The sequence below is a fragment of the Nematostella vectensis genome, chromosome 2 (genome assembly GCF_932526225.1).
Source record: "Nematostella vectensis chromosome 2, jaNemVect1.1, whole genome shotgun sequence".
Lineage (NCBI taxonomy): Eukaryota > Metazoa > Cnidaria > Anthozoa > Actiniaria > Edwardsiidae > Nematostella > Nematostella vectensis.
The window spans coordinates 9,912,081-9,926,292 of record NC_064035.1 but is presented as its reverse complement, the minus strand read 5'-3'; the positions used below and the strand labels follow the sequence as shown (position 1 = coordinate 9,926,292).

The 14,212-nt window shown below is 42.7% G+C and overlaps 1 protein-coding gene and 1 long non-coding RNA gene across 2 annotated transcripts; one reads left to right on the top strand and one right to left on the bottom strand.

Moving 5' to 3' along the window:
• Positions 1-38: 38 nt before the first annotated feature.
• Positions 39-14,001, top strand: LOC5521203 (little elongation complex subunit 2). The gene is made up of 8 exons (XM_048723157.1): positions 39-201; positions 1,405-1,699; positions 1,997-2,116; positions 9,906-9,941; positions 10,405-10,500; positions 11,344-11,418; positions 11,717-11,879; positions 12,685-14,001. The coding sequence occupies exons 2-8, from the start codon at positions 1,412-1,414 to the stop codon at positions 13,818-13,820; spliced, it is 1,914 nt and encodes a 637-aa protein (XP_048579114.1). The 5' UTR covers positions 39-201; positions 1,405-1,411; the 3' UTR covers positions 13,821-14,001.
• On the bottom strand, positions 4,805-8,191 carry LOC116604249. Its single transcript, XR_007306864.1, has 3 exons — positions 8,052-8,191; positions 6,805-7,066; positions 4,805-4,940 (listed from the first exon to the last, which is right to left on the bottom strand). It is a non-coding gene; the product is annotated as an uncharacterized LOC116604249 (long non-coding RNA).
• Positions 14,002-14,212: the final 211 nt, after the last annotated feature.

The following is a 14,212-nucleotide window of genomic DNA, read 5'->3' as shown; positions in this document are numbered from 1 at the left end:
ACGAATGCGCATGGCATATCTGTTCCTGACACCGCTGGTTGCGAATGATGTATTTAGGGCTAATAGAGCGCGCGAGCTACGAAATGGAAAGAAATGACAGCTGTCTATGTTTCGCTCAAATAGCGGTTTTCTCTTTTATTTTTAATCATTCCATAACTTCGAGTGATTTTCGTCTGCAGCTGTGCTACTAGTAATTTCAAGGTAATGATTTCATATTAAAACTACCGAGGATCCTTTCTGTCAAATTCTTGCTCACAATCCTCTCTCCCCTAAGGTGGTACAATTTTCATGCTAGGGGAGCTAAACCAAGGTTGTACAATTTTCATGCTAGGGGAGCTAAACCAAAAGGGGGCAGGGGGTGCTTACTATCTTGTATCCAAGGGGTTTAGTGGTATAAGAAAAAATACACATAAGCTGTTGTAATAATAGGTAATACTATCAGTATGGTCAGTATTTTGCAGCAATGTTATCTGGTAGACAGATCAGCTCATATATTAAATCCCGGCGTAATTAATCGATGTAAATCGATATCAATCGAAATCAATCGATGTTAATCAATCGATTAATATTGGAAATCGATGGTTAATCGATGATGTGCAAATTTGTGACCTTTCATCGCTTTGTAATCGATGATGGTACCATAATCGATTAAATATCGATTTTAATCGATTTTCATTAAATATGATCTGAACGATCGCAAAGAACATAAAAGAGTACAAATGTATCATATCCAGGCTTCGCTGGCCCACCCCCTTTCCCTTTGACGGACCCTTGTGGATCCTTGAATAAAAGAACGAATGCCTTTTATATTGTGTCTCCCTGCACACAAGCGTCGAAGTAAATGCGTAATTCGAGCCGAGCTTGCGTGACAAGATGAGTGAAGCGAGCGGCCTGCTATGATCTCTGTTGACAAAACGAGCAAAACATTAAAGATCATTTCAACAAATCATAGCTCCACTAATGACTATCAACAACCGCAACGACAGTCATTCAGTAAACATATTTTTCGATACACAAACTCACATTATGAACATTTGTTGGCCCCGGAGAATGTTATGAAATATCAAAGCCAGGGTAGTCAATCGATGACAGCTGATGATAATTGGTGAAATCGATGAAATTAAGGAATATCTTCGTGTGACTATCAATTAATCATCGATTACCAATATCAATCGATATTAATCGGCTTATTTCATCAATTAATATCAATTTATCGATTGGCAAACCGATGATCGATTTACATCGATTAATTAAGCCGGGATTAAATATGAGCCGCAGATAAAAGCCTGATGTTGTGAACGGCTTTAAAGAAGATCATAAAATCGCTTGTTTTCACTCCCCCCCCCCCCCACCTCAGTGTCCAAGGCAGCGCGATTGTAAATTATCCCTTGTTTGTTTCCTCAGACCTTAAATGGAGCCTGACCTAAAGCAAAACTCATTTGTGTCTGAGCAGCAGTTCAATCATTTTATTGGTCAATCAAGCCTTGCAGAGTACTTTCAGAACTTCATCTCTAGGGAAACTATTGAGCTTGGTGATGTAAAATGTAGCAGAGAGAAGTTCACTGACGGTCCTAATACTGGATATTGTACTTACCCTCGATTCTCCTCACTAAGCATTGAAGACCATAAAATGATTCTGGAGGAGTACAAAAACGTAGTGAAAGGCATCGACGTGGAACCTGGTCAAATGGTTGCACAGGTATGTCAATGTTACTGTAGAAAGGGCTGCGGTAACAAGTGGATGTTACAGGGTAGGCTGCTCCCCTTCCCCCCACCCCCCCCATGGAATTTTGCATAAACGATAATGGAGGACAAGTAGGCCAATGGCTAAAATATCTCTTCTTGGAAATAGGTCATTCATTGGTAGCTGAATTTGGGCACATTCCTTGAAATCATCTGAGCATTTTGTCCCCCCCCCAAAAAAAAAAAAAAAAAAAAACAGACAAGCATTTGCACTCAAACCTCACTTTAACTCATTCTTCTATTCCATCACTAGGGATTAAAGAGCCAAGTTCTATCAGAGCAGCAGGAGTTCCAGCACTTTGTTTTTCTCAAGGCAAGAGATAATGTGGAACATTACAACTACATTCACCCTGAAGCAAGACAGCTCTTGCAGGTATGCAAACACTCAGGTAAACTCTACTCTTGTAATAAAAAGTGATAACTGGGGTATTATTGCAAAATGTCAACCTCTGGACTTAGATAGTGCCGATAGTGGCCACTATCATCAACTATCATGTAGTTTGAACATGTTTAAATATCTCATGATAGTTGATGATATTTGGGTCCCCGCCAACTGTCATAAACTATCTTTATTGCTTGGCCCGAGCTTAATTAGTGATGCCACCAAGACATAGTTTTAAGTGAGCTGATTAGCATACAATGGAATAAGTGTTTGACAGCTCAATACATCATAAAATTAATAAAAATTCTTATGTTTTAAAAATCTTTTTCACATCTAAAAAATTCTGGATTAATGTACCCTACTAAGACACTTGAACAATAACAAGGCTAACTGAAGTGTTGTTTGATAAGAAATGATTTTGATATGTGATTGCTTTCAGATGCAAGTGTGTTAAGTCTGTTCAAGTCATACAACAGTATTTAGTGCAATAAAAACAACAACTTTCGAAGTTTGACAACTTTTTTAAATTCAATTTTCAAGTCAGGTCGCATAAAACATGTGTCTATTTTTACAAACATTATTACATGTAGCAGTTTTTTAAAAAGCTATAAAGAAGACAGGGTTAGAGTGAGTGCTAGTCCTTGATATCACCCAATCATAAAGCTAAGAAATCATTCTTGATAAAGTATTTTTTAAATAAAATACTTTCCGATAGAACTGAGGTGCTTTCTGTACATCATGGAATCTTTTTTTTACATTTCTTTGGGTTATCATCACAATTGCACAGTAGCTCTGTAAATTGAATGGAAATGACTTCTGCTTCGCACGTTCATTCTTCCACTGAACTCATAACCATGCCTTTTATGTCAATCTCAACAAAACAGAGCAAAACATTTGTTGGCAAAATACACAAAGCCCCAGCAGTTGAGCAATTAAATATTATGCTAACCAATCAAATTAATCTGCAAAGGCAGAGAACAAAGAAATTTAATTGGGTTACCAAATTGAGCATGGTAAATTTTTTTCAATAATTTTTGGAAAATAGTTTTTTGTATATATTTTTGGGGGTAAATTTACATCTCATCTATTGATGAGGAATTTTTAATTTAAGTGTCATCACGCTATAAATGGTGGTAACAATACATCCAAATAAATGCTTTTTGATTGGTTGATGTTGAAGAAAAATTGAAACTGCGCACTTCCCACTGTGCTTTTATATCTTGACTCTGTTTTTGTTGAAAATCCTGTTTTCATTAAAATTAAAAGCTTTAAGATTCAGTGATTTTTCAAGTTCCAGCTTTGGTCCATAGAGAATACCATAATTATTCAAATAAGAAATATGACTTGTTTGCAAGCCTTGGGAATGGGATAGGGTGATTTTTTAATGATCAATGTAAGAGGAGAGGCTTATTGTATAATTATGGTACTTTGAAGGATAAAAAGACGGCCTATAGCTGTCTTGAGAGTCTCTGTCTCTAAGGCTTCACAAAGCCATGTCATTAGAAGAGTGATCTGCAGCCAGTGTGAGGTTTGCATCTTTTACTGCCTGCCCCACCTTAGATGCCACCAGCGATAACGGGTGCGGCTATTATCTGCCACTGCAGCAGACTCAACAGAAGCAGATTCCACAGGCGTATTATCACTCTCTTGCATATCCACCTCTAAGAATGCAGCAGGTTCCTCTGCCTCATAGAACTCCTGATCACTGTCACTTGAGCTGAGCTCGACCTTGCCCTCCTCGGCAGCTCTCTCCACAGGCTCCCCATCCGAGTCCATGTCAAAGTCCATGGTGCGCATGCGTGCATCATATGAGTATTGGGCGCTGTTTGACATGGTGCCCCAACCACCACCATTGGCAGCTCCTTGCCTTTTATATGAGGCTGAAGGGTGGTCCGGAATGAAATGGATTTTCGGCGCTAGGGCCCCAATGACAACTCTGTTGGTCATGGCCATGGGTGGCCTGTATCGGAATCGGACGTGAGTTTCTGCCGTTGTCTGGGTCTTGATGCTTGGTTCTTGTGTGTCACATGGTGAAATCTGGTATTCGCGGCAAGTGACGTCCGTGTTAGCATCCTTCAGAATTCGGCGCGAGACAGGCTTGATAACCCCTAAAATGAGTTGAATGTCCTTGGCCACAAGCGCGCTGACCTGGTGTAGGAATCTTCTTGACGACGAGGTTCCTCTGTCAATCATATCCTTTGTTGCCAGGAGGCGCTTGAAGACCCGGACTTGGACTCTCTTTGGTAATGAGACAATGTCGTTAATCATGTCTCTGGTTGCCTGGGTACGTCGATTTAAGATACGGAAAGCTCTATAAATGACGGTGACCAACTCCTCATAGGTATTTTGAGCCCAGGTCTTGATGTCAGTCAAACGCTCTCGGTAATACCTGGTGGGCGTGGCTGTCCACGTGTCACATGTTTGAGTCATGCGCAGTAGTACCTGTTCTCTCAGCTCGGACCATTGCTTCCAGCGCGCCTCCCGACGATTTATCCCCATGAAGATACGGCCGGAGTTGATGCACGCAGCGATCTTAATCGAAAGTCGCCTCTGGAGCCAGTAGGTGAAGCGTACGAATCGGTATAAGAGGTACGCTTGGGAAGCGAAGAAGGCTACCACGCATAACGGACCACTTGAGGCAAAGCAGATGCCTATCAACCAGCAGACGAGCACACAGGCTCCAAACATGCACGCGGTCACTAACGTACACAGGAAGCACACTCCGACTATGGCACTAACACAGACCGCTGGCGCTGAGATGACGGCGATGCACATCGCAAGAAACGTTGCAATTACCGGATGCTGCAGTCTAAACCTAGGGAAGAAAACAAGCCTTGATTTCTAGGGAACCTCTCACGGTAGATGTGGCCTCGGAACCTTGGGTAAAAGACGCAAGCCCTACATACTACATAAGCTATACATCTCTAGGGAACCTCTCACGGTAGATCTGGCCTCGAAACCTTGGGTAAAAGACGCAAGCCCTACACACTACATAAGCTAGACATCTCTAGGGAACCTCTCACGGTGGATCTGGCCTCGGAACCTTGGGTAAAAGACGCAAGCCCTACACACTACATAAGCTATACATCTCTAGGGAACCTCTCACGGTGGATCTGGCCTCGGAACCTTGGGTAAGAGGCGCAAGCCCTACACACTACATAAGCTATACATCTCTAGGGAACCTCTCACGGTGGATCTGGCCTCGGAACCTTGCGTAAGAGGCGCAAGCCCTACACATTGCATAAGCTATACATCTCTAGGGAACCTCTCAGGGTAGATATGGCCTCGGAACCTTGGGTAAGAGGCGCAAGCCCTAAACACTACATAAGCTATACATCTCTAGGGAACCTCTCACGGTACATCTGTCCCCGGGACATTGAGTAAGAGGCGCAAGCCCTACACACTACATAAGCTATACATCTCTAGGGAACCTCTCACGGTACATCTGTCCCCGGGACATTGAGTAAGAGGCGCAAGCCCTACACACTGCATAAGCTATACATCTCTAGGGAACCTCTCACGGTAGATCTGGCCTCGGAACATTGGGTAAAAGACGTAAGCCCTACATACTACATAAGCTATACATCTCTAGGGAACCTCTCACGGTACATCTGTCCCCGGGACATTGAGTAAGAGGCGCAAACCCTACACACTACATAAGCTATACATCTCTAGGGAACCTCTCACGGTACATCTGTCCCCGGGACATTGAGTAAGAGGCGCAAGCCCTACACACTACATAAGCTATACATCTCTAGGGAACCTCTCACGGTACATCTGTCCCCGGGACATTGAGTAAGAGGCGCAAGCCCTACACACTACATAAGCTATACATCTCTAGGGAACCTCTCACGGTAGATATGGCCTCGGAACCTTGGGTAAGAGGCGCAAGCCCTACACACTACATAAGCTATACATCTCTAGGGAACCTCTCACGGTACATCTGTCCCCGGGACATTGAGTAAGAGGCGCAAGCCCTACACACTACATAAGCTATACATCTCTAGGGAACCTCTCACGGTAGATATGGCCTCGGAACCTTGGGTAAGAGGCGCAAGCCCTACACACTACATAAGCTATACATCTCTAGGGAACCTCTCACGGTACATCTGTCCCCGGGACATTGAGTAAGAGGCGCAAGCCCTACACACTGCATAAGCTATACATCTCTAGGGAACCTCTCACGGTAGATCTGGCCTCGGAACATTGGGTAAAAGACGTAAGCCCTACACACTACATAAGCTATACATCTCTAGGGAACCTCTCACGGTACATCTGTCCCCGGGACATTGAGTAAGAGGCGCAAGCCCTACACACTACATAAGCTATACATCTCTAGGGAACCTCTCACGGTACATCTGTCCCCGGGACATTGAGTAAGAGGCGCAAGCCCTACACACTACATAAGCTATACATCTCTAGGGAACCTCTCACGGTAGATCTGGCCTCGAAACCTTGGGTAAGAGGCGCAATCCCTACATACTACACAAGCTACATTGAACCTCCCAAGGTAGATCTTGCCCTCTGAGACCAGGAGATTGGGAACTAAACTTTATATTCACCGCTATTCACGTACGATGATTCTGTGGGTTAGCTTTGTCTCGTGTTTAATGCAGAAATGTTAATCCGTGGCCCACGGAAAACTATGACTAAGCCTCTTTAAGTGTTTTGCCGCTCACCTCAAGGCACGCTGTACGTGTGGGTGCCCTTGTACTCTCTCGTATATGTTGTCTCGATAGTCTATCAGCATGTCGCGGGCAGATGTTACTATTCCCGCGGGACGGGAAACTTGGTCCCGTAAGGATCCCATGATCCATTCGCCTGCCGACCCAGACCCCTGGGGACAGGACGAATGATCCCGCACAGACCCCTGGGACCAGGAGTCTATGGACAGCTCTGGTCTCAACAGAAGTCTCGACATTTCTGTACGGCCCTTAGCCGCTGCAATACAAACCTAGTCATTAGCTATCTGTTTGCTCGTTTCTTTAGATGTCTTGTATGTATTTTATTATTTTTTTAGACGTTATGGCTTTTTGATATAGTCCTTTATTTTTTTACCTTAATCGTTCTACAAGGTGCTGCAAAAGTTCGTTGATTCTGCATTTTAGAACGCAGAATACTAACAAAACCAAACTTTTCTGCTATCCGAGCCTCTTAGTGTATGCAAAGAATTTTTTGTGAAGTCTCAGACTGGATATTTTAAAAAAAAAAAAAACAGGTTATATAATTATAGAAAAAGGAGTGTAGTCACATCAGTAATTTACGCGATTCATATTCACAAAATTGTTTTGCCTTTTCATTTTAAGCTTGTTTCGGTGTAGCATTAGTAACTTATGTAAATGTACTTATACTTTGATGTTTATACCATATTTGTACTAACACAGAGTAAATTCCTCTTTATTCAAGTGGTCGATTTTTTTTCTAAATAATTTCTGTGTGTCGAATGAAATACACCGAAAAGTTGTTTTGCGTTGATATTTTTATCACAGGTAAAATTGCAATTCCACATTTTAAAAAGTTTTCATATTATGCGATCAACTTTGCAAACAATATTTAATTGGTTTTATGGTTGGTCAAGGCCGTTAACTTGCAAGAAAGCAAAAAAAAACAGAATCAGGCTAGATAAAAACCTATTTCTACAGCAGCGAACGTAGTTAGTGGAGTTAACAGTGCAAACGTCCGCATTCTCAATTGACCGTGAAACTTGAAGTTCTCACGTCCGTGGTTTTACGGAAAACGGCTGAAATGTATCAAGCGAAACACATTTCCACATGCTGCTATTGAATTCTGAATCATTTTCCATTGTTTTCTGCCGTCGGCGTCCGCGTTGCCAAACCGCACGTGAAAACACTCCTTCTATTGCGCGTGAGTATACGACAAGCGCGCGCACACGAGTAACATGAACATACTGCTACACTAAACTCACCAGACGGGCGACTACTCTGCCGCCATTAGGTGGTGTGCGACAACGCGATCGTCCGCTGGTCTTACATCCAACTTCAGGCGCTTATCCTTGGTCTTCCATCCGTCCAGAGCTGCAGACTGATGAGAGAACCTCTTATGACGTCAGACTAATGAATCTGTGAGACTAATGACCTGGAGTGTCACGCAATACGTAACCTCTTATGACGTCAGTCTATGCGACTAATGAGGGACCACAGCGTGACATTTCGCCTGGAGTGTCACGCAATACATAACATTTTTCTATCGGCAAAACAATCGGCAATGGTAGGGAAAAGCATAACCGGTGAAATGACGATTGCTGCCTTTCAAGGGAACGTAACTGTGGCAAAGCAAGTAGTCCAAGGAGTCCTTTACACAGTCCACTGTAGGACCAGTTCTGAATCCAAATACTAAATGCGATGAGATTACCCACTGGTTGTGTGATGTAGACATTGAGAGTCCTCAGTACCCGAGTGATCTGGTGCGAGTTTGCGAATTCACGATTTGGTCTCGCCCATGGCTCGGGGCAGACGAAATAGAGGTCAAAACTGTGCTTAGCCTTCTTGAAACAACAACTGGAAAGAAAACAAGGAATACAAACTAACTCTGGATCAATATTTTTAAAGAATTTTGCATAAAGTAAAGGAACACAAAAGCTAGATTGAAATTGGGTAGTCTAGAAAAGTAAAAGGGGAAGGAATGTTATTCTTATCAACATCTAGGTAACTTAGGTAATATTACACTGCTGCTTTTTTACTTTTGTTAAAATTAAATAAAAATCCACAGAGTTGAGTATTAACAAACATTTAATACTGTCCTAAAAGAGTGACATCGGTGATGGTGATGGTAATAACAATAACAATTACAATTACAACAACAACAACAACGTCAGCAACAACAACAACAATGATAATAAAATGCATTTATTTAAACACGATAGTAATTGCAGCATAGCTGATTTGCGCGTGTAATACTCATCCACTAACACTAATTACCTATCTAAACTTTATTACTAACTAACTAAAGCTATTGGATTACCTAACTAATACATTAATTAACTAACTTAGACTAAGGTGACTAATACATTGTCGTTTACTTGACTAGCTAACTGACGTGCCTAATTAACTGCCTAGCTGATTGTGTCTCACGGCTTATATCAGAGTCAAAGACGCGTCAATCCCTCTGATCAAGAAGGCGAATAACTTCAACCATATCCGAATCCTAAAGGCTAAAAATTACACAATTGCTTTGTATTCCCTTAGTCGTTTTGAGTAGATTAAAAATGAGGCAAAACATTTGGCCTTCAAGATTAGTATTTTTGTGAAGATAATAAATGTACCTTACACCATGTAGCTTATATTCACTACAAGAGAGTGTGCTTCCAATAGCCCATTTTTCTTTAGATACATTGGTAAGCACCTGCAACTACACCGAATATCATGAAATGAGCATAGAATCAATTACAAGAATCTTTTCGTTCACAACGAGAGATTTCAAACCAGGTGTTCGCTATATAGTAAAAGATACAAATATTGTTTAAGGCGGGATTGTGAGAAAGTATCCACATGTATTGGGGGTTTTACTCTACTATGATAGAAAAATCGGTCTTGACATCTTATAGAAATGCTATCCTTTACTGTTGAGGTGTAATGAACGTATGACATGTATTTTAACGCCTGGGTCCAGCGCTTTCTCGTTCTGCCGCGCAACATAGCCGCTGCAAGATGCACAATGTTGATATTTCACTCTTATGATAAGTCTCTTTGTCGAAAAGTATTGGGTAGGATTGTAAATACAACTTTGCGCAATAACACATTTTTTTTTTTACCTTCTTTAGGAAAATAAAGCCTGCACAAGAGCACAGTGTTACCCGGTACGTTTTAGTTTGTTTGTTTAGTTAGTTTTTTACCTAGTATATCGCAAATTTCACCACATTTGCATTTTGCAATCTTGTTCCTTATTGCGGTAGTTGCCGAAGAGCTATCTCTTTTTTTTCGTGAACTTTTTAAAATATTTTGGAATGTTTATAAACATTAAAGAATAATTTTAATAAATATTTTAGTTGCGTTCTTAACCCCTCGAATCTGTTATGAATTATGGCACGATAAAAAAATTATACGATATAAAAATTGACCACTATTACATCCTGGATTTATCAATTATTGCCCATAATAGGCTGAAAACAGAAAATAACTAAAGACTGAAAATTCATAACCTTAAAACCTTATTACATTTGCGGGTAATTATTACATTTGCAGGCGCTACAGCGGTTCGTGGAAGGAGCGTAGAACAGTCGTAGTGTTCTTGTTAATTTATGTTTTCATGTTTTTCGGCAGCAATTCTACTTGCTTCAGAAGACAATTGGTGTCACGGTCGGAGCGCAGTTCCAGACCGACCCAGCACTTGAGTTTGTCAAGAACTTGCTTCAAGTTGTAAGTATTTCTACACCACAAATGGCTTGGCTCCCATATAGATCCAGGGTTAGAGTTTGCACACAACATGCTTCAAGATGTAAGTATTCACAGACCAACCTATAGGTACATGCATCAAGTTGCATGGGGTTTGGCTCCCGTATTCATAGACCAACCTATAGGTACATGCATCAAGTTGCATGGGGTTTGGCTCCCGTATTCACAGACCAACCTATAGGTACATGCATCAAGTTGCATGGGGTTGGGCTCCCGTATTCACAGCCAACCTATAAGAACATGCATCAAGTTGCATGGGGTTGGGCTCCCGTATTCACAGACCAACCTATAGGTACATGCATCAAGTTGCATGGGGTTGGGCTCCCGTATTCACAGCCAACCTATAAGAACATGCATCAAGTTGCATGGGGTTGGGCTCCCGTATTCACAGCCAACCTATAAGAACATGCATCAAGTTGCAAGTTATCAAGTATCGCTATTTAATAAAATGCTTGAGTCCAGACGGGAGAACATGTTCTCCTGGTGCAGACGACAGCCAGACTCGGCGCTATGGATCATCAAGAGCTTGCTCCAGGTTCCTACTTCATTTGCTCCTCCACTTGAGGATTTGTCTATATCACACCGAGCTACATAAGTACTCTGTTACTCCCTTAATGTCAAATTCATTGACAAAGGGACGAATTCCAAGTATTGCCCCCCTCCCCCCTCCCCAGGCTCAAAGACTTATTGACTCATAAACTCCTGTTTTATCAGGGACGAATTCCACGTATTGACACCCCTCCCCCCACATCCCAATCCCCGCCTCCGTCCGAAGACTAATTTAATCATACTCTCGTGTTGCATCAGGGACGAATCCCACATATTGCCCTTCCAGAAGCTAGGATCAAGCTGGACCAAACAAGACCAACGAGTAAAACACAGGTGCTAATTCACATCCTGGGTATTATCCACTAACACAGACTTCTGGATATTTGATTTTATCCTAAAAATAGGTATAAGTAAAAAAATTGTCTGCTTCCGATTACGTGGGTTGTGTTTTTTTTTTTTTTTTTTTTTGGGGGGGGGCTCCAAATTAGTGAGTGTTTTACTCATTAACATTCATATAATGCAAAATTTAAGTGCTCGACTCTAGAAAGCTTGGCTCGCGCAACATATTCGGTGTTCTTTGTTCTACTAAGACAAACCTTTAATATGATCTTGTTGTTGGATTTGTCCTCAGAGCTCGAGCCGCCTTAGCGATGACCCTAACATTATCCGCTTGGCAAAGGAGCACCAAGTGGACATTGTCACGTGCTCCAGTGCAATTGAGACCCTGATAGACAATCAGACACCGGACTACCGTGAGGAATGGGACATACCTATTCATGTCAGGGACTTGCAAGGTAAACGCTTGACGGGCACGCCTTTGTCACGTGTCTTGTGGCATCCCCATCCTTGCAAGCGAAGTTAAACAAGGACCCGCTCTATAAAAGGGCTTAGCTCCGCCAACTTTCGGCTGAATAAATTCAAACTTCAAGATGACAACACGCCGTAGCATTGCGTCGGTAGTGAGACTTTTTAGTTCTGTTATCGTTAATAATTTGAACTAATTTTTTACTGCACATTCCTGCCCTTTTGGGGGGTTATTCATTGTTAGTAGCCAACAGAAAATAAACCGAGCAAACAAGAGGAAAAGCGCTTCAAAAGTTTGGGTTTCGCTCCTCGCGGTCAAACAAGACATGCTTGACTGAACTTCGGAGCTTCGCACCATTTAGCAGTTTACTAACGACTGAGCCTTCCGTTGACCTGGTCCAGGCCCTTTTATAGTGCGTGTCCTTGTTTAAGCGCTTGACGGGCACGCCTTTGTCACGTGACTTGTGACATTAAATTAAGCACGTGACGAGCACGCCTTTGTCACGTGTCATGTGGCATTCCATTCCTTGCCAGGGGCTTGCAAGTAAAGGGAACGCCTTTATCACATGTCTTGTGGCATTCCAGTCCTTGCCACGGACTTCGAGGTAAGGGCACGCCTTTGTCACATGTCTTGTGGCATTCCAGTCCTTGTCAGGGGCTTGCAAGTAAAGGGCACGCCTTTGTCACGTGTCATGTGGCATTCCAGTCTTGTTACATTCCCATCCTTGCCTGGGACTAAAAAGGCGGCTGACAGAGGCTGTTTAAGTTTCACATGTGCCGTTTGTTTTTCTATAGAAAATAGCAGCAAAACCGTTTTCATTGAAAAGCCTTTCCCGGGCAAACAATGCACGCCTCTGCATCTGAACGAGGAACTCTACAAACGATGCTTGAGACAAATGCTTCATGTCGACGCAAACGCTTCAAGCTCTGCTAAAACATCCTCCCCGGATAAAGAGTCATATGCGCTCGAATCTAGATCGTCCGTCACGAAAACAGGGTCAAGTGTCATCGGAGCCGAAGAACCTACGACTACAGAGCCGAATGCGCTCGATTCTAAATCGCTTGTCACGAATACGGAGCCAAGTGTCATTGGAGCCAAACCCGACACAACAATAGAATCAACAAATTACGTTTATTCGTTATGGAAAATAGGAAAATTCAATTTGCTCTTACGGTGTAGTCTAGACGCCTACATGCAAAGAGATATCGGCAATGACTTTCTTTCGTTGGCCGTGAAGCCCGAGTACCTTCCGAGTTACGGCCACGAGCGGTTCACGGCAAGTCAGACCGCGCGTATGTGGACGAAAGTTTTCCTGAGGCCCGGGACTGCGCTACTTTGCGCACGTGTGGACGTGGATACGAGTGAGATCATGCGTGTGGACAAGCTGAAACTCACCGAGATACTTAGTGCGGGATGCGGGTTCAACCCTGGAATTGGCTTCAAGTTACTGTTTGGTTTGATGAGCACGTTCAGCCAGCTATTTGAGGGGAGTTATCTGCTTTCTCACGCCCCTGGCGCGCTGCATTGCTGCCTATACAAGGGCATTGATAGCAGGTACGGTGTAAGTGCGCGGAAGCCTGATGTGGACTTGCACGCGAGGGGTGCGAAGGAGTGCAGCGTGCGTCCCTTTCAGGGGCATGACATCCCGTGGGCTGGAATCGATTGTAATCTGTTTCTTGAGGAACACATCAGACAGCAGCGCATTCCCGGTACCTTCCCGCCTGCCCCTGCGCGCGCTCCATGGGAATCTGACCAATGGGATAAGAGGCAGCACCCAATGCGTGCATCCTGGGAATCGGACCAGAACTTCCACGGTAATTGGAAGGTTGCTGGCCAAGGTTATCAAGGCAAGTGGAAGAAGAAGAAGAAGAAGAAAAAGAAAAAGAAGGCAGGGATATCTTATGGACATGGGTTTGAAAAGTTCCAGTAAGGCATGATTCCAGAGACGTGAAGATGAGAATTCTTCATTATTATCACATTGATGACTATTCACAATATTTGGTTTCTCTGTTCTTTTATGCAGCGAGTGACGTTGGTGGTGATTTCAATATTTCCTTTCAAAGTAAGAAAAATGAGCAATAATTTGAGATAAAAGCAGTAGTTTAATGACCGGAAAGAGGTTAATTTCAAACTTTCACTTCAATTTGTCCAAATCGCTCTTTGAACAGAAAAACTAGGATATTGTTTAAGAATATTTATTTTTTTTTTTCTTTAGATAGGTTAATTTCGCTGGCTTTCTACGTTTTTTTTTTCTCCCGATGGGATAAGCGAGAAATCCCATGCTCCCTTGCGTTACGAGTCCCATGCTCCCTTGCGTTACGA

Coding starts and splice junctions, on each gene's coding strand:
- LOC5521203 (XM_048723157.1), top strand. CDS start 1,412: ATGGAGCCTGACCTAAAGCAAAACTCATTTGTGTCTGAGCAGCAGTTC. Junction 2,117..9,905: donor AAGCAAGACAGCTCTTGCAG/GTATGCAAACAC, acceptor TACCTTCTTTAG/GAAAATAAAGCCTGCACAAG. Junction 10,501..11,343: donor TCAAGAACTTGCTTCAAGTT/GTAAGTATTTCT, acceptor GTGTTGCATCAG/GGACGAATCCCACATATTGC.